General features: G+C 38.8%; 1 protein-coding gene across 1 annotated transcript in view; it reads left to right on the top strand.

The window, feature by feature from the left end:
- Positions 1-18,282, top strand: part of CFAP47 (cilia and flagella associated protein 47) — a 606,917-nt gene extending 588,635 nt beyond the window's left edge. The window contains exons 62-63 of the mRNA XM_056131098.1: positions 17,793-17,961; positions 18,073-18,282. Coding sequence (XP_055987073.1) covers positions 17,793-17,961; positions 18,073-18,282 — 379 coding nt within the window. The remainder of the gene's footprint in view (positions 1-17,792; positions 17,962-18,072) is intronic.
- Positions 18,283-21,202: the final 2,920 nt, after the last annotated feature.

The following is a 21,202-nucleotide window of genomic DNA, read 5'->3' as shown; positions in this document are numbered from 1 at the left end:
CTAAATATTTGACACTGTTTTACATTCTTTGAAAATGTGGAATTCTGGAGCACACAAGAAGCATTTGGTAAAGTGTTTTCTATGTTATAGAACCTTGGGAAATGTTGATTAGTGAATAAATTAATACATTTATGAAATTAGAAGCAAAGGAAACGTCTTGATGATCATGCTAATCAACAGTCAGTTACTTTGAAATAACAGAAGTTAGAATGTTACATATTAAATGTATATGGAGTGATTTTATTGTGTTAGAATTTTAATTTTTTGTTCTATATAATTTCAGTGTCTATATTAGTGCTTACCATCTAAAGCCAATTGATTGGCATCTAGGACCTCTTCCAGGGGGCAGTCAGTCACAGAGATTGAGACAGATGCTATAAGGAGGTAAACACACATGTGCGACCCAAGCATTAGGGTCGCCTGGGCAGTCAGGAGTGGTCTCACAGACTTGCCATTTGTTAGCACGTCAGATTTCAATAGGTACAGAAAGCATAGAGGCTGGGGTATTTTACATAGTCAAACAACAGGCACATTTAAAGGCATGAAAATTTCCTCTTTTATTCTTGCCTATATTGCCCTCTACATTTAAAAGATGCTAAGCTGTTTTAAACTATTCTTTTCTGGGCACATTTTTGCTTGCTCAATCATATTCTAAAAGACCTAAAAAACTAAACATTTTTTTTTGCCTTTTTGGGTCACACCTGGCGCTGCACAGGGGTTACTCCTGACTCTGCACTCAGGAATTATCCCTGGCGGTACTCAGGGGACCATATGGGATGCAAGGAATCAAACCTGGGTTGGCTGCGTGCAAGGCAGACGCCATACACACTGTGCTATTGCTCCAGCCCCCCAAAAAACTAAACTGTTCTACCCAGTGGACTGTCCCATAAACTCATTGCGGGTTTTGTTAAGGGGATGATTTTTAAATAATTTTTAAATAACTATTTTTTAAGTAAGAACAGATTTTATTTGGAGGTTTTTGAGGAAGGGGAAGAGAGAAAGAGAGAGAGAGACAGAGAGAGAGAGAGAGTGCACAGGCTTCTCTAAGGATGGAGAGAGCCCCCAGTACACAGTTCAAGAGGGAAGATGCGAGCAACACATGCGCTCGGGCACCAACATGTGTTTGGCCATGTGGGCACAAAGAACACGTGTGTGAGGTTGGACAGCATATATGTACACTTTCTTCATTCAAGTTGGCTTTTATAGGATTTCTCCAAAATCCCACATGGGGCTTCTAGCTAGATAAGAGTTCATTGCTAGGGTGGTTACCAAGGAGGTAGAGTTGGGAGTGCTCAATGGGTCTTTGAAATTCCTTTCCTGGCCTTTGTTCCTGATACAGCTTCTCTCAGAGGGGGTCCAGTTTTCTCTGGATCTGTTGGCACCAGGTGAAGTCTTACTGGACCTCAATTCCTGTTTCTTCAAGGTGGGCTAAATTTTGCAGCCTTGTTGGCTTTATTACTTCCTGGGAATTCCATTGCCAAGGCGGGGGGGTCCTATAATTTTTATGGAGGTCGGTAGTTGGTCTTCATTGTTGATATTTTGGTGTCAGAATAATGTTTCTTTGTTATCAGAATAATGCTGACTTCATAATGAATTTGTAGAAATTTCCACCTAAATTTTCATTGCTTTGCATTTATATAACTAATATTTAAAGTAACTAGTGACATATATTAGCTCTATTTCTACCATTTTATTTTTCATTCTGTTTATTCCCTTTGTCTTTCCCATTACTCCCCTTTCTTTCCTTTCTAGTCTACCTTGTCTTTCTGAACATTTTAATAATCCATATTATTCATCTAAAAGCAGGCCCCAGGCAGGCCCTCCCGTTGATCGTCGATTTGCTCGAGCGGGCCCAGTAACGTCTCCATTGGAGACTTTGTTGTTACTGTGTCTGGCATATCGAATACTCTCGGTAGCTTGCCGGGTGCCTTTAAAATATGTCATTGTATAGTTTCTTGTTTACTTGTAATATTTGTTATCAGATAGCACAGCGGGTAGGGCGTCTGCCTTGCACGCAGCCAACCCAGGTTCAATTCCTCTGCCCCTCTCGGAGAGCCCGGCAAGCTAACCGAGAGTATCTCGCCTGCATGGCAAAGCCTAGCAACCTACCTGTGACATATTCAGTATGCCAAAAATAGTAACAACAAGTCTCACAATTTGTAGTGAGATGTTACTGATGCCCGCTCGAGCAAATCGATGAACAATGGGAAGACAGTGACAGTGACAGTGATTGTAATAATTATATGCTAAAAGTCATACCACTGCTATACATTTTATTACCTCAAGGTATGTGTGCAAGCCATATTTCCTTTGATTTAATTTCTCACCCCCCCCAAACTTTTATTGTGATTGTCTTAAAATCTTTTCACATACATTGAGTGCTATGTGTTCTGATGTTATCACCTTGTTTCAACTGTAAAATATATTGTAAAAGCTCCTGGAAGGGTAATCCATTATACTTCACTCTCCCAGTTTTTATCCATTCCTTTTTATTTCTTTCTTTCTGAATTCTTGACCTCCTTCTGTTTTCTTTTAGAGGACCACACCAGGCATTTTGTGGGCCTACTTTTGGCACAGAACTCAGAGCCACTCCAGTGATGCTTGGTAACCATGTGGTGCTGGGACTCCAACCTAGAGCTCCCACATCCAAAGAATACACTCTGTTCCTTTGAGCCATTTCTTGACCTATCTTCATTTTGTTTTCAAGAAAACATACTTTAACAGCCGGGGAAGTGGCCTAAATGGCTAGAGCATGTCTGGAAAGTACTGGGACCCGGGTTTGATCCTTTGCACTGTATGACCTCCCTACCAGGTGTAGCATTGTGGCCGTCAGCACTGCTGGGTACTCCCAACTCCTCCCAGGGGGGGGAAATAAAAACCACTTCATTTTGTTATTCTTTAAGGCTAGTTCTGCTAGTAATATATTCTCTTAGCTCTCTTTATACTGAGATGACCTTTATGGCCTTGATTACTAAAGAATATTTTTGCATGATAAGTAATTCATATAGAATTCATTCTTTTCTTATATTGTTTGAAAAATATTGGTCCATTTATTTCTCACTATATGGATCCTGGAGTATGGTTGTTTTCCTAAGGTAATGTTTCATTTCGCTTTAGTCATTTCAAGAAATTTTGTTCAGGGACCAGAGCAATAGTACTTTGGGTACGGCTATTGCCAAGCACATGGTCAACCCAGGTTTAATCTGCAGCATCACATATGGTCAGTTGAGCACTGGTAAGAATGATTCCTGAGCACCAACGAGTTTGACCCAAAAACCAAAATATTTTTTTAAGCCTGGATAGCTCCCTGTGACATAGTCGATATGCCAAACACAGTAACAAGAAATCTTACAATGGAGACATTACTGGGCCTGCTCAAGCTAATTGATGAACAACGGGAAGGCAGCACTAAGAAATTTTATTCAGTTTTAGTTTTTAATTAGGGTAATTCATTTAATGCCTACTGATGAGTGATGTTAATAAGGAAACTCAATCCCCAAGAATTTTGTTTTCTATGACAGTAAGTAATAATGATTTATTTAATAAAATTTTTCTTTGAACAGAATAAAAGTTTGGTATATTTTTTACATTTCTTGGGAGTTTGGCTTAAATATCCATCTTCTCTTTCTGTTAAAAAGAGTTTAGATCTTCTTAAACTGCATTAAAACCTTTTCTCTACTTAATGCATTCAACCATTATGTCAGTATAGTTGATGTCTTTTAAAGTGAATTTTGTATTATGATCAGTAAACTTTTAAAAAGATAATCAACTCTAAATGAATACAGAAATAGACATGGTTAAAAAATTACTCTTCTAGGGGGCTGTAGTGATAGCACAGCGGGTAGGGCGTTTGCCTTGCACGCGGCCGACCCAGGTTTGATTCTCAGCATCCCATATGGTCCCCTGAGCACCGCCAGGAGTAACTCCTGAGTGCAGAGACAGGACTAACCCCCTGTGCATTGCCGGGTGTGACCCAAAAAGTAAAGTAAAAAGTAAAGTAAAGGTCCTCCCGTTGTTCCTCGATTTGCTCGAGCGGGCCCAGTAACGTCTCCATTGGAGATTTTGTTGTTACTGTGTTTGGCATGTCGAATACATCACGGGTGGCTTGCCAGGCTCTGCCGTGTGGGTGAGATACTCTCGGTAGCTTGCCGGGCTCTCTGAGAGGGGCGGAGGAATCGAACTCGGGTGGGCCATGTTGCCTACGTGGAAGGCAAACGCCCTACCGCTGTGCTATCGCTCCGGTGGGGCGTTTGCCTTGCACACAGCCAACATGGCCAACCCGACCCAAAAAGTAAAAAAAAAAAATTACGCTTCTAATAATTAATTAGATATTTTCTTTACCAGTTGACTAGTATCACTTCCTGGTTTAGTCCGTTTAGTCAGCTTTGTGATCAAGAGTGTAAAATTAAATTTCTGCTCATTGGCAATAAATTTTAGTATAATACTTGTTTATTTTAATAATGCTGCCTCTTGGGATGGACATCTATTTTCTTTTTTTGAGGGGAGCCACATCCAGCAATGCTCTGTGTTTACTCCTGGCTCTGCACTCAGGAACTACTCCACGTGGTGCTGAGGGGACCTTATGGGATGCTGGGGATCAAACCTAGGTTAGCCACATGCCAGGCAAGTGCCCTACCACAGTACTACCTCTTCAGCCCAAGGAAATCTATTTTCTTTCTTCAAATATTTTATGTTAATATGGCCCAACACAACACTCTGAATTTGTCCACAGACTTTTCTACTACAGGTTAGTATTAGATAATCTACAACATTTTCCTTTTAGGTGAAAATTCAAAAGATGCATCCTAAGATATTAGAAATGTTATTTCATGACATTTATGAGCCTTTTTAGTTTTGTTTTTTGTGCCACACTATGTGCTCAGGGAATAATTTGGGGTGACAGGGATCGAACCCCTGTTGCCCAAATGCAAGGCAAGTGTGTTACTCTCTATACCATCTGTCCAGTCTACCTTTTATGGACCTTTAGCAAATAAAATTTTCTTTATTTTTCTATTTTCATTAATTTCAATATAGTATTGAAAATGAACTCATAGAGTTTAGTATATATGAACCACTATTTTCTATGCCTGTTTTCCTTGTTAAGTAACCACTCCATAATATTATTCTGTATTTAATTTAATGGAACATAGGAACTAAATCATTTGAATTCAAAATAAGACAAATTCCATCCTTCATCCACTCACTAGTGATTGCTTTTGACAGATAAAATGATATAATTCAGTCATCAATCATAAAAGATTACAATAAACTGGTCCCCTGAGCACCGCCAGGAGTAATTCCTGAGTGCAGAGCCAGGAGTAACCCCTGTGCATTGCCGGGTGTGACCCAAAAAGCAAAGAAATAAACAAATAAAAGATTATAGTAAAAAGTCTGAAACATTAGATTATTTTCATAAGAAAAAAATAAAGATATAAAATATATGAGTGCTGGAAGAATATCACTACTATTTCTGCATAAATTGAAAATTAAATTGTTTTAATTAGTCTACTTTGTCTGAAAATTTCATTGGAAATTCTGTCTGCATTTAGTTAGTCGGAAGCATTAACCAGGGCCATGTGTACTGTCAGAAAGAGGAAAACTAGGTGTGTGTTACATCCGATAGAATCTATCTGCTTCATTGCAGATACCCTTTCATTCTCCCAGTGTTTCAGGTAATATCACAATTTACATAAACTTTGATAATAATATAATATTAATATTAATAATATTAATAGTTCTAAACCTGTTATTTTCTATGACAAAAACCTAAAAGTGTATTTATCTCACTCAACCACCTCAGAGTAATAAATTAGAAACTCAGATCTCACTATCTTGATTCCCCTACACCTTTTAACTTGCTTTAATTTTATTCCAGTGGACTCAAAACATACCTTCATACTTTGGCTAGGCCTTTGAACAAAAATAGGACAATTTGTACTTTATTTTATTTGATTTTGGGACATACCCAGTGATGCTCAGGGCTCTGTGCTCAGGGCTAACTCCTGGCAAAGTGACGGGAACTGCATGGGGTGTAAGGAAAAGTACTCTGGTTGCCACATGCAAGTCTGTACCCACTGTACAATCTCTCTGATCTGATACAAGATAACTATCCAGTCAGTTTCTTTTGTATTTTCTCTGGGTCTCTTGATTTTAATTCTTTTAAACATCTTCGAGTTAACTTTTTCTGGTTAGTAAGAAAGTACATGATCTGTAATTCAGTCTCTTAACACAGTGATCTGTTTCTTTTACATTTTCCCCTTCACTTTAACTTTGTTCTGGTGGTGGTGTATTAACACTTGCAACTTTGACTGTGGTGCATGTCACCTGATTGTGGTGCTTATACCCTCGTTTGTGGTCCTTACACACTTGATCGTGACATTCCAGGAGTCATACTGCCTTAGGTACAGTGCTTACACACTTGATTGTGGTGTGTCTAGAGTCAAACTCTTAGTTAGGGTGCTCACGTGCACTTGGTTATCGTGTGCCAGGTATCATATACTTGCTAGTGTTGCTGGGGAATACACAAGCAGAGGCAGGGATCACAATCAGCAATGTGATGAAGTGACAGTGCTCAGACTCTTGACCTCATCATGCAAGCAAAGCAGATGTTCTAACACTGTGCCACATCCCCAGGCCCAGGTCTGTATCTTTAGGCCATTAAGTCTTTCAAACTAGAAAAGATTAGTAATTGTGGCAATATATTTGTATAGAAAATACAAAAGAGAAACAATAATTCTGCTTTATTATAATGGTAACTTTCTTAATTCATTTTTAGTTAATACTGAAGATACCCTCTAAGGTGTTTTGTTTAAAATTAGAAATGGCTATATAAAATATATATGTAATTAGACATGGTAATTAAAAATACAAGAATACAAATATATTTTATGCTGTAATATTTTGATGAATGGATGAATTAATTAGAAATTTTAAAATATGTATTCATATACATCATATGAACTCAAAATTAGAAACAAATTTTGATCCTTCTGACCTGAGCTTGGACAGCTCAACAGTCTTCCAAATATGGAGTAAATGACTTAAGGTTAGTAGGATTTTTTAAAAATTGATCTAAGTATAAATTTTAATTCTGTTCAGCTTTGCTTTTAAGTATGTGATAATGCATCCCTTATACTTTTGACACTTTTGGAAGGTTTTTCAAAAGAATCAACAGCAGGCCCTGTATGTAGCTTGGTGGTAAAGTATGGTTATTCATGAGATCTGGATTCAATCCCCAACACTATAAAATAAATAATTAAATTATTAAACACAAAATATTCAACAGACATATAACTGTCCTCACTAATGTGTGGATTTCAAACCATACATTCACTTACTTCTCCAACACAAATGTCTCCAGGAGGGAAGGAAAGAGAAAGGAGCAAGAAAGGTTATTTTAGTGAAAATACCTTTTTTTTATTACATTTTAAAAGGACAAAGGATGCTGTCAAAGAATCATTTTATGTTTGATGATTCAGTGTTGAAAACTGCCCTGAATAGTTAGGCTAAACATATGATACAGTTCAAAGTATCATAATAACTCTTTTATTCTTAATGACATTTTAGTTTATTTTTTTAATTGAATCACCATAAGATGCGCAGTTACATGGTTGTTCATAATCAGGTTTCAGTTGTACATTGTTCCAACACCCATCCCTCCACCAGTGTACATTTCTCACCACTAATGTCCCCAGTTTCCCTCCCACAACCCTGCACCCCCCAACCCATCTCTATGGCAGTCACTTTTCTTCTCTCTCCTTTTGAAATTATGGCTTGCAATACAGATACTGAGGGGTTATCATGTTTGTTTCTTTACCTGCTTTCAGCATGCAGTTCTTACCCAGAGTGATCATTTCCAACTAGCATTGTCATAGTTGTTCTTTCTGTATCCCAACTGCCTTCTCACCCAGTACCTAAGGCAGGTTCTAACCATGAACCAATTCCGCTGGCCCATGTTTCTACTGTCCTTGGGTATTAGTCTCAAACTATGTTATTTTATGTCCCACAAATAAGTGCAAACATTCTATTTTCCTCTTCTTTTTACTCTTTGCACACAGCATAATACTTTCCATGTCCATCTATTTATAAGCGAATTTCATGACTTAATATTTCCTAAAAGCTGAGTAGTATTCCACTGTGTAGATGTACCATAGTTTCTTTAACCAGTCATCTGTTCTCGGGCCCTTGGGTTGTTTCCAAATTCTGGTTATTGTGATTTATGACTTGCAATACAGATACTGAAAGGTTATCTCTATACCTACTTTCAAAACTCAGTTCCTATCCCAAATTGTTATTTTCATCTATTAAAGTCATATTGGTCCCTTCTCTATCTTAACTCCTATCACGCCCCCAGGCATGCTACTGTCAAGCTTCCAATCATTGACCAGATCTCTTTTTTTTTAAATTTTTATTAGTGACAAAGAAGAGGTAGTTTTAGACTTACAAATTTTTGTGCTTGGGTTTCAAATATACAATGATTAAGTACCCATCCCTCCACCAGTGCCCATCTTCCACCGCCACGGATCCCAGTTTCCCTCCCACCCCCATCCCCCCTACCCTCTGTGACAGGGCATTCCCTTTTGCTCTCTCTCTCCTTTTGGGTGCTGTGGTTTGCAAAAGAGGCATTGAGTGGCAATCATGTTCAGTCTATAGTCTACTTTCAGCATGTTTCTCCCATCCTGGGAGGATCCTCCCAATACCCTTTATTTGGTGCTCCCTTCTCTGTCTGAGCTGCCTTTTCCCCTAGCATGTGTGACTGGCCTCCAAGCCAAGGAGCAAGCCTGCTGGTACTTATCTCGGCTATTCTTGGGTGTTAGTCTCCTATTCTGTTACTTTATATTCCCCAGTTGAATGCAATCTTTCTATGTCTATCCCTCTCTTTCTGACTCATTTCCTTAGCATGATACTTTCCATGTAGTAACCCTTCACCTTTTCTAACAGCTACATAGTACTCCATTGTGTAGATGTAACAAAGTTGCTTTACCACTCATGTTCTCGGGCACTCAGATATTTTCCATATTCTGGCTATTGTAAAGAGTGCTGCAATGAACAAACAAGTGCAGATGTCACTTCAACTATACTTTTTTGCCTCTCTGAGATATATTACAAGGAGTGGTATTGCTGGGTCAGATGGGAGCTCAATTTCTAATTTTTGGACAATCGTCCATAATGTTTTCCAAAAGGGGTGAAACGGTCGGCATTCCCACCAGCAGTAAAGGAGGGTCCCTTTCTCGCCACATCCCTGCCAGCACTGGTTGCTTTTGGATGTGGGACAGTCTCTGTGGTGTGAGATGATATCTCATTGTGGTTTTGATCTGCATCTCCCCGATGAGTAATGATGTAGAGCATTTTCTCATGTGCCTTTTTGCCATTCGGATTTCTTCTTTGTGAAAGTTTCTGTTCATTTTGTAACCCCATTTTTGATGTGGTTGGATGTTTTCTACTTGTGTAGTTCAACTAGTACTTTGTATATTCTTGATATCAACCCCTTGTCAGATGTGTATTCGGCGAATATATTTTCCCATTCTGTAGACTGTCTTTGTATTTTGGTCATTGTTTCTTTGAGGTGCAGAAGCTTCTTAGTTTAAGATAGTCCCATTTATCTATCTATGTTTTCACTAGCTTGGCAGGTGGCCTGATATCTTTGAAAATACCCTTAGGTTCAAAGTCATGGAGGGTTTTACCAACTTTGTCTTCAATGAACCTTATGAATTCCGGTCTGATGTTGAGATCTTTAATCCATTTTTATCTTACTTTTGTACATGGTGTTAGGCAGAGATCTGAGCCCATGTTTTTGCATGTTGCCGTCCAGTTTTGCCAGCATAACTTGTTAAAGAGGCTTTCCTTACTCCACTTCATATTTCTTGCTTTTTTATCAAAGATTAGATGATCATATGTTTGAGGGGAGATGTCAGTATATTCAACCATGTTCCATTGGTCTGCACCTCTGCCTTTGTTCCAGTACCATGATGTTTTAATTATTACTGCTTTGTAGTAGAGTTTGAAGTTAGGGAGGCTGATTCTTCCCATTTTCTTTTTCCGAAGAATTGCTTTAGCTATTCGTGGGGGCTTATTCTTCCATATGAATTTCAGGAGTGTTTGCTCCATTTCTTTGAAGAATTTCATGGATATTGTTATAGGGATTGCATTGAATTTGTAAAATTCTTTGAGGGGTATTGCCATTTTGACAATGTTCATTCTCCAGGTCCATGAGCAGGCAATATCTTTCCATTTCCTCATATCCTCTTTTATTTCCTGAAGTGCGTTTTGTAGTTTTCTTTGTACAGGTCCTTTACTTCCTTAGTTAAGCTGATTCCTAGGTACTTGATTTTCTGCCGTACAGTTGTGTCACTGTCACTTTCACTGTCCTCCCGTTGTTCATCAACTTGCTCGAGTGGACCCAGTAACGTCTACATTGGAGACTTTGTTGTTACAGTGTTTGGCATATCGAATACATCATGGGTAGCTTGCCAGGCTCTGCCGTGCGGGCGAGATACTCTCGGTAGCTTGCCGGGCTCTCCGAGTGTGGTGGAGGAATCAAACTCGGGTCGGCCATGTTGGCTGAGTGCAAGGCAAACGCCCTACCGCTGTGCTATCGTCAAGATGTTTTTTCATGTCACTTTCTTCTCTCACACTGTTTGTGTATAGAAAGCCATAGACTTTTGGGTATTGATTTTATAGCCTGCAACTTTACTACACAAGTCTGTTGTTTCCGGGAGTTTCTTGATAGAGGTTATAGGGTTCTCTAACTATAGTATCATATCATCTGCGAATAGTGAGAGCTTGATTTCTTCCTTTCCTACCTGAATGCCCTTACTATCTTTTTCTTGCCTAACCGCTATTGCAAGTACTTCCAATACTATATTGAACAGAAATGGAGAGAGTGGGCATCCTTTTCTCGTCCCTGATCTTAGAGAGAACGCTCTCAGTTTTTTTTCCCATTGAGGATGATGCTTGCTGTAGGCTTATGGTAGATGGCTTTAACTATATTGAGGACAGTTCCCTCTATACCCATTTTGGCAAGGGTTTTCATCATAAACGGTTGCTGGATCTTGTCAAATGCCTTCTCTTCAAGTATGGTATGATCATAGGGTTTTATTTTTTCTTTTGTTGATATGATGGATTATGTTGATTGATTTCCGAATGTTAAATCATCCTTGCATCCCTGGAATGAATACTACTTGGTCATAGTGTATGATCTTTTTGATAAGTCGTTTGATTCTGTTTGCTAATAGTTTGTTGAGGATCTTTGCGTCTATATTCATCATATAGTCAGTAATTCTCTTTTCTTTGTGGTATCTCCGTCTGCTTTTGGTATCAGGGTGATATTTGCTTCGTAGAAACTGTTCGGAAGGGTTTTTGATATTCAATTTTGTGGAAAAGCTTAAAGAATATTGGGAGTAAGTCCTCTTTAAATATTTGGAAGAATTCACTAGTGAGTCCATCTGGACCAGGACTTTTGTCATTGGGGAGACTTTTCATTGCCGTTTCAATTTCCTTGATGATGATAGGTCTGTTCAGGTATTCCAAGTCTTCTTGGTTCAGCCTTGGGAGGCTATAGGCATCTAGGAATTTATCCATTTCCTTGAGGTTTTTCATGTTCTGTGGCATAAAGCTTTTCAAATCTCCCTGAGGATCCTTTGAATTTCTGTAGTTTCTGTTATAATGACCGCCTTTTCATTTTTGGTTCGGTTTATTAGGGTTTTCTCTCTCCCTTTCTTTGTGAGTTTTGCTAGAGGCTTATCGATCTTGTTAATTTTCTCGAAGAACCAGCTCTTGGTTTCGTTGATCTTTCGGATTGTTTTTTGGGTTTCCATCTCATTAATCTCTGCTCTGAGTTTTATTATTTCCTTCCTCCTGTTCGGGTTGTGCTCCTTTTGTTGGTCCTTCTCCAGGATCTTAAGCTGTGAGGTTAGTTTATGTATGTGGGCTCGCTCCTCCTTCCTGAGCAATGCTTGTAGAGCTATAAACATTCCTCTTAACACAGCTTTTGCTGTATCCTATAAGTTGGTAACTCCTGTCCTCATTTTCATTTGTTTCCAGTAATCTTTTGATTTTCTTTCTAAGCCACTCGTTGTCCAGTAGTGAACTGTTTAATTTCTGGGTGTTTGATTTTAGTTTCTGTTTTTGTGTGTGATTTACTTCTAATTTCAGCGCATTATGGTCTGAGAAGATTGTTGATACAATCTCTATCTTCTTAATTTTATGGAGGTATGTTTTGTGGCTCAGCATGTGGTCTATCTTGGAGAATGTTCCATGCATGCTTGAGAAGAATGTATATTCAGCTTTTTGAGTATGAAGTGTCCTGTATATATCGACTAAGTCCCTTTCTTCCATTTTTCCCTCAGATGAAGTATGTCCTTGCTAAGCTTGAGTCTGATTGATCTATCAAGGGGTGATAAAGCGGTGTTGAAGTCTCCCATTAGTATTGTGTTGTTGTCAATGTCTTTCTCCAAGTCCATGAGTAGTTGTTTTAAGTACTTTGCTGGTTCCTCATTAGGTGCATATACATTTATTATTATAAGTTCTTCCTGTTTTACAGAACCTTTGATCAGTAAGAAATGGCCTTCACTGCCTCTTGTGACCTTCTTCACTCTGAAGTCAATGTGATCTGATACTGGGATTGCTACCCCAGCTTTTTTATGGGAGCTGTTTGCCTGTAGCATTGTTTTCCAGGCTTTGACTCTGTGCCTGTGTTTGCTTTTACTATTGAAATGTATTTCTTGGAGGCAGCAGAGTGTTGGGTTCAATTTTCTAATCCATCCTGCCACTCTGTGTCTTTTAATTGGTGCGTTTAGCCATTGACGTTGAGAGAGATTATTCTTATGGGGTTTTATCCCACTTTTCTTTTGAAATTTGGTGTATTTGAGGGGCCTGTCTTGCCTTAAAGTAGCCCATTTAGTTGTTCTTGTAACCATGGTTTTGAGTCTATGAAGTTCCTGAGCTGTTGTTTGTCTGTGAAACTGTGTGTTGTTCCTTCTGTTATTAATGAGGGTCTTGCTGGGTAAAATATTTTTGGTGAGGTATTTATTTCATTGAGTTTTTTCACTATATCGCATCACTTTTTTAGGGCCATGAGGGTTTCATCAAACAAACGAGCCATGACTCTTAAGGAATCTCCTTTGTAGGAAATTTCTTTCTTTGATCTTGCTGCTTTCAGGATTTTGTCTCTATTTAAGGTTTTGGTCATTTTGATCAGGATGTGTCTTGGGGTATTTTTAGTAGGATTTCTTCTAGCTGGTACCCTTAGGTCCTCCTTCATGTGGTCGCATGTTTTCTTCAGCTCTGGAAACATCGTAGCAATGATGTCTTTGACAGTTCTTCTTCATCGGGTTTTCTTCCTGTCCGTCTGGGACTCCAATACTTCTTATGTTACTCCTCTTGGCTTCATCACGATCTTCTCTTGTCATCTGTTTCCGAATTGTGAGTCTCTTTTCCATTTTCTGCTCTTTTCTGGAGAGTCTCTGGACTTCATCTTCGAGCTCACTGATTCTGTCCTCCGCAGCTGTTACTCTGTTGCTGAGGCCTTCCACTGAGTTTTTCAATTCACCTGCCAGGTTTTTTCAGGTCTGATATTTCTGTTTGCATTTTCCTCGTGTCTACCTTCAGATCCTCTTGTTTTTTATGGGCATTGCTTTCCATTGTTTCTTTTAGCTCCCTAAGCATCCTCAGTAGCTCTCTTCTGAAGTCCTTGTGAGAGAGGTTGTCTAGCACTTCATTGTTGTTGGTGTCTTCTGGGCTAGCCTCTTCAATAAGAAATCTTGGTGGGCTTCTGCGTTGCTTTAGCATTGTGACCTGTGTGGTTTAGACCTTCACACTCACTGTTACTATTCTGATTTAGATGCAGAATAAATTGAGATGAGCTTAATGCGTTATTGGCTAATGTGTTTCTGTTGGTTAAGCTAACCTAGTGAAAGTTCCATCTAAGAGGGTAACTTATGTTCCTATGGGATATGTAGTGGGAGAATAAGGCCGTGGCTCCGGGAAGTGGCCCTTGGTCTGGGCGGGTACCTGTTTGAGTGAGGAGAGAGTTCCCGGAGCACTTCAGCTTTGTTTCCACGCAGTGTGCCTCAGTTTCCGTCCTGCACAGTCCAAGGGTGAATACTGGATGTTCTCAGGGGAATCTAATAAGCTGTGCAGGCTTGGGAAGGGCCCTACGCTGGGTAGGTACCTGTTTGAGTGAGGAGAGAGTTCCCGGAGCTTTGTTTCCGCATGGTGTGCCTCAGTTCCTGTCCCTCCGACCAGATCTCTTGACACTTGTTTCCGTGGCCTTGGCCTTGGATATTAATCATATATAAATATATATGTATAAATACACACATATATGTATATATGCATATATACATATCACTGTGTAACTGTCATCCCGTTGTTCGTCAATTTTCTCGATTGGGCAGCAGTAAAGTCTCTATTCCTCCCAGCCCTGTGATTTTAGCACCCTCTCCTTACTCATCTTTCCTGCTGATTGGAAGCTCTTTCAGGGTCAGGGGAATGACCTTATTATAGTTACTGGTTTTGGCATATTGCATACGCCACGGGGAGCTTGCCAGGCTCTTCCCATGCAGATGGGATTCTCTTGGTAGCTAGCTGGACTCTGTAAGAGGCATATATTCATATATTTTTCTCTATGATTTGTTGCTTACTGTCTGAACCCCATCAGATATGGTATAGTAATTGTGGAAAATGGTTAGGAAGTGTCTTAAAATGTGTTGCACAGCTGCTTTGCTGCAACGCAGTGGTAAAGTGGCATCCTGAGTTCAGGAGGGTGGCAGATGGGATTATCTGGTACTGGCAGGGTGTGGCTTATGGGTGTGATCCCTGAGTCACCGGAGACTGCGGGAAGCAGGCAGAGGATCTCTTTCCATGTTCTTGAGTCCAGAGTCCAAGGTCACGAAGTTCTGCATCATCTGGGTTCTGTGGGACTTCATTAAGTGTGAGGCTTGGCCTGAGCACCCGGAACGCGGCCTGGAGTGTGACAGTGGTTGGGTAGTGAAGGTCGGCTGCTGGGGCTGGGTCCCTTGGTGTGGGGAGGGCATATATACATGTATTTATGTATATATATATATATAGTGTGTATGTGTGTGTGTATACACATACAACCTGAGTGCCCAATAACAGATGACTGAATAAATTAACTATGGTACATCTACACAATGGAATACCGTGCAGCAGCTAGAAAAAAAATGAAGTCATGAAATTCACTTATAAATGTATGGACATGGAGTGAAATGAATCAGAAGGAGAGGAACAGATATATAATGACTGCATTTATTTGTGGAATATAAAAATACACACATATACACACATATATCTTCATGATACACCTGCCTGTCATTGAACAAATAGATTGACTCCAAATATCACCTATTGTACTGAGTGCTGCAATTAATAATTTTGTGCATAGGTCCTTTAGAATGAACATTTTTCTGCCTTACAGATATATACTCAAAAGTGAAATTGCTGGGTTGTATAGAGCTTAATTTTAAGTTTTATTAGAACCATCCATACTGTTTTCCACAGGAATTGAATCAGACAGCAGTCCCACCAGCAGTGGGTGAGAGTTCATTTTTTTAACCATATCCCTGCCAACACAAATTGTTCCCGTAGTTTTGATAAGTGCCATTCTCATTGGTGTAAGATGATCTCTCATTGTTATCTTGATTTGGATGTCCCTAATAATAAGAGATGAGGAACATTTTTTTTAATTTTTTGCTTTTGGGTCACACCCAGCGATGTAGAGGGTAACTCCTAGGTCTGCACTCAGGAGTTACTCCTGTTGGTGCTCAGGGGACCATATATGATGCTGGGAATCGAACCTGGGTTGGCTGCGTGCAAGGCAAATCCCCTACCAGCTGTGCTATCTCTCTAGCTCCAAGAGGAACATTTTTTTCATGTGCCTGTTAAGCCATACATTGGTCTTCCTCAGAAAATTGTCTGTTCATTTCCTCTGCCCCTTTTTGATGGGGGTTTCCGATTTTTGGTTCATCTTTGTGAATACTCTATATACCCTGGATATCAACCCTTTTTCTGATGTGTTGATTGCAGATATTTTTCCTATTCAGTTAGCTATCTTTTAGTTTTAGCCTGTGTTTCTTTTGCCATACAGAAACTTTTTAGCTTGTTATAGTCCTGTTTGTTTAGTTTTGATTCTATAGTCTTTGGAATGGCATCCTAGACTTGAAGATTCCTTTGTAGTTTATTTTGTTTTGTGTACTATGCCCAGCTGTTCCTAAGTCTTTACTCCTCGCTCTATACTCAGGAATCACTACGGTGTTACTTTGGGGATCATATATAATATTGGGAATTGAACCTGAATTGGCCATTTGCAAGGCAAGTGCCTTACCCACTGCATTATTCATTCAAGATCTTCCCTACTGTTTTCAAAGTAACTAACTATGTATTTCCTAGGAAGGAAAAGCTTATTAACTGGTGTCTGAATTTCCCACCATGGGAATTGGTCTGTATATTATTGAATCATTTTATCCTTGGGTAAAAAGGTCTGGGACTTCCTGTTTTGACGTCTTGCTGTTATCACCCGTGTAGGCATTATATTTTATACATTTTTACATATTGGAGCATAAATCATTGCCAAACACTGGTAATGAAATGCATTAAATAAAAATCATGCATGCAACAGACAAATTCGATCCACAGCACCCTCTATAATCCTTGATCCCTGCCAGGAGTGATCCCTGAGCACAGCCAGGTGTGGCCCCCAAACTAAAAAGATTAACCATGATGATTACTAATATTGATTAATTGTTAAGATTAACCATGATGATTACTAATATTGATTAATTGTTAAAGAGAAGGTTCTACATATCAGCACTGAGATAATTGCACTGATGTAATTTTTAGGGGCTGTTGATTTCACTTAACAAGATATGAAATTGAGGTACAGAAATCTGGGAAAATTTCTGAAGTTGTAGTTCTAAATAGAGCTAAGATCCCAAGCCAGGGATCCCAAGCCAGGTTAGCCATATTCATAGTGTACTTTCTAAAATCGTCTACCATTATAATCAGCATAAATGTCTGAACAGATATAGCATTGTCCTAATCTAAGTCTCCCGTCTTTTTCTCTGTGTTAGACTATTGGAGCTATTCTAGAAAACTGCACTTTAATTTTTACCAGTATCTCTCCAATCAGGTTGAATTTAAAATTTCTCTCGTAAACTCCCATGTACTGTACCCTCTCCTGTTTTATTCTACTATGAAATTCTCCAACATCATTGACAGTCTTCATATAAAATGTAATTGGTCTTGATATGAAGATGGTCACTTGAATCTTAAATGTCACTCAGTTAATTTCAGATCTTAGCAGTTTCTCTTCAAGCCCAAACATAGCTAATGAGCCCATAAAGTACTTACATATCACTTAGCAAATTTGAAAGCTAAAGGAAAATGAGAAAATATCACATTGGAATAATAGTACAAATTAAATTCTTATGATAGCTGTTATGGTCGGGTTTTTCTATATAAATATATTATTACAGATCATTGAATTTTAATTTGAGCATGGAATTCTTCCAGTTTATATAGGGGCAACATTTTATTCTTTGCACACTATGTAGGATGTTATTTTTAAAAATCTATAAGATTCAATTTTGTTACCATCAGAAGAATGACACAACAGTAATTTTAAAAATGCCTATAAGCATTTCATAAAGTAACAAGTATTAGACTCACATCTACATAGCAGCATTAATGTTTGACTGTTGTCCTCTACAGCAGAATATAAACTATCATGTCACCAAAAATATTATTTAAAGTTTGTGTTTATACTTTTGTTTCAGAGATCCAGAACCATTCGTTGCACAATTACGACCTAAAAGTGATCCTGAGTTTTTTATAACACCTCAAGAAGGAGAACTTCGTCCTCATGGAAGTGATAGAGCTATCTTCAGAGTGGGTTTTAAACCCCAACGATATGGTAAACCATACAAAGCAGAGTTAGTAATACAGGTCAGTCTATGAAGGTCATAATTAATGATATTTGTTGTCACTACAAGCATTAAATTACTTGGTGGGAAAGATTATCACCCATATAAACTCTCTCCCTCTTTTTGTTTTAAGACAGAAAATATGTACTGGTTATATGCTGTCTATGGAGTAATTCCAACTTCTGCACCTTCAAAAGATGTTAAAGCCAAGGTAGACTGCCGTAGGATGTCTACGTGTAAAAGAAAGTGCATGCACAATTACGTCTATGAAAATACTCGGCTCTTTAAGACAGGGCTGTCCTCGAAAACAAAAAATGCTCCTTTGACATGGAAGAATAAATAAAAATGCCTTCTGCCAAAATACTTCTTTATCTTAAGTAGAATTGATTATATGGTCATGTGTATAATTTAAACTTTGGCGACATTTGCATTTTCTGAGGAATTACTGTTTCAATTATAATTGGTCTTCCATATTTTACTTTTCAAACTTCTGCTGTATCTATTCTCCAGATATGTTATACCCAATTTCTGAGTTATGCTGTATTTTTAAGGTAAACTAGATGCAAATACTGTAATAAGTTAATTTTAAAGTGCAGGAGTGCATTTATACCAAAACTGAAAAAAGATTTTATGGCAATGCTATTTCAAATACTGGAGTTACTATTAAAGCCCAATTTGTCAGGTTGATCTTGCTTATCATTAAGTCATTAAGTATCTTTCTTATCTTATAAATCATTAAATGTCAACATGTAAAATGAAAGGATATACGATCTTTTTAATGTAAGAGTACTGCTAATTTGTTCAGCCACTGATTAAGCTGACTGAAGCAGGCATGAACTCCACATTAATTTTTATTTAATTTTTTAGTTTTATTTTCATAAAGTTATTCACAATATTTTTTTACATTCAGCATTTAAATACCAATCCCAGCACCATTGCATCTCCCCACCATTATTATTTTGAATTTTCCCACAAACACCCAAGTCTGCCCTATAGGCATATGCTAAATAATTTATTTTCTATTACTTGTAATGCATAGTATGAGGTGTCATGAGGCTGCAAACGCATCCACACGCTCCTGGAATTCTAGAATTTTTAAAATATTTGGGGTCCAGAAGTACCTCTGCAGTGTGCTGCTTTCTTCTGAGATTCATTTTTAAGTCTTTGACTCATATGCTTAAATGGCCTGATTTTGATCTCTGTCAAAATTTATTTATGTGTCTCTGAAGCAAAGCTGATAAATAAGCTTGTATAGCTGAGCTAGAGGTGGTTGTGAGCATGACTCCCACATACCTAACTTTTGGCTATTTAATTTCTTGGGAAACTTTGTCCCAAGTTTTTGGGGTCTGGCCAGAGGACCAGTGACAGTTTTGCAGTATCAGGAAACCTGAAAGCACCATCAGGCTGCTGATACATTTGTCCCACAGGTTGACCTGCTGGGTGGCACCGTACCCCCAATATACAGTTTCTTTTTTTTCTTTTTGGGTCACACCCAGCGATGCCCAGGGGCTATTCCTGGCTCTGCACTCAGGAATTACTCCTGGTAGTGCTCGGGGGACCATATGGGATGTTGGGAATCGAACCCGGGTCTGCCAAGTGTAAAGCAAACGGCCTACCTGCTGTGCTATCGCTCCAGCCCCAATATACAATTTATTATATCTGTTATTTACGGTACCATGTGTAATTAAATAAGTAATTAATTTAAAAGTCCATGTTTCTACATGGAGCCTTTAAATAATATATATGGGTATATTTTAGAATTATCCAAAAGAAAATTAATTTTTCCATAACAAGGAGAGTATGTTGGTTGGTACCTTTCTTTTTCTTTTTATATATTTTTGGGCTATACCCGGAGGTCCTCAGGGCTTACTCCTGGCTTTGCACTCAGGACCAACTCCTGTCACTCTCAGGGGACATTACTAAACCTTGTGAGCTGAGTGCAAGGCAAGCATCTTACCTGCTCTACTATCACTCCAGCTCCACTGCTCAGTATTTTTCATTGAAAAGAAGCATAGTGATAATGTACCAACATAGACCATCTTTAAGATGATTTAACACAAAATGTCTTGCTCTACCACAGAGCATTCATGTGAGTTTAATCATGTTGCTTATCTTTATATGCCATATTTCCTTGTATGAAGAGTAAAAGAATAAGAGAAGAGTTGGCAGCTTATAACCAGTGGGACAAACACAGTCTACCCCCTATTTTTATAGAGACTGCTAGCAGATAGTTTTTACTTTTTTTGTTTGTTTGTTTTTGGGTCTCACCCGGCAATGCATAGGGGTTGTTACTGGCTTTGCACTCAGGAATTGCTCCTGACGGTGCTCAGAGGAGCATATGGAATGCTAGGAATCGAACCCAGGTCGGGAGCATGCAACTCAAATGCCCTACCCACTGTAATATCGCTCCAGTCCCAATTTTTACATTTTTAATAATAAAACAATAGAAGAATTCTCAGTGACACAAAAAACACAGTAATATACTATCATTTCCATAAAATTAATGAGCAGGAGTTTGCCTTGAGCAAAAAGACTCAGCAGGAAGGAAATGAATCAGAAATGGAAGAGGGGTATTGCTAAAAATTTAAGATTTGGCTTATGAGCCATTGCAATCACAAGCAGCAAAACTTGTGTATTTTTTAAAAATTCCATCTTGATTCAACTAAAAAGTACTATTAAAAGTACCTCTTTGTAAACTTTGGTATATCTACGCAATGGAATACTATGCAGATGTTAGAAAAGATGAAGCCATAAAGTCATGAAATTTATATACAAGTGGTTCTACATGAAAAGTATCATGCTTAGTGAAATGAGCCAGAAAGAGAGGGACAGACATAGAAAGACTGCACTCATCTGGGGAATATAAAGTAACAGAATGGGAGTTAAACACCCAAAAATAATTGAGATAAGTACCAGGAGGTCTGTTCCATGCCTTGGAAGCTGGCAGCACATGCTGGGGGAAAAGGCAGCTCAGATAGAAAAGGGAACACCAAGTAAAGGATGTTTGGAGGATTCGCTTGGGATGCGAGATGCGTGCTGAAAGTAGACTACAGACCGAATATGATGACCACTCAATACCTCTATCGCAAACCACAACACCCTAAAGGAAAGAGAGAGCAAAAGGAAATGCCCTGCCACAAAAGTGGGGCAGGGTGGGGGGGATTGGGTGGGGGGGAGAGCTACTGGGATCATTGGTGGTGGAGAATGGGAACTGTTGGAGGGATGGGTACTCGATCATTGTATAACTGAAACCCAAGCACGAA

The sequence above is a fragment of the Sorex fumeus genome, unplaced genomic scaffold (assembly GCF_029834395.1).
Source record: "Sorex fumeus unplaced genomic scaffold, SorFum_2.1 ptg000086l, whole genome shotgun sequence".
NCBI classification, from domain to species: Eukaryota; Metazoa; Chordata; class Mammalia; order Eulipotyphla; family Soricidae; genus Sorex; species Sorex fumeus.
Note: the sequence above shows the minus strand (reverse complement) of the source record. Positions and strands in the feature narration are given on the sequence as shown.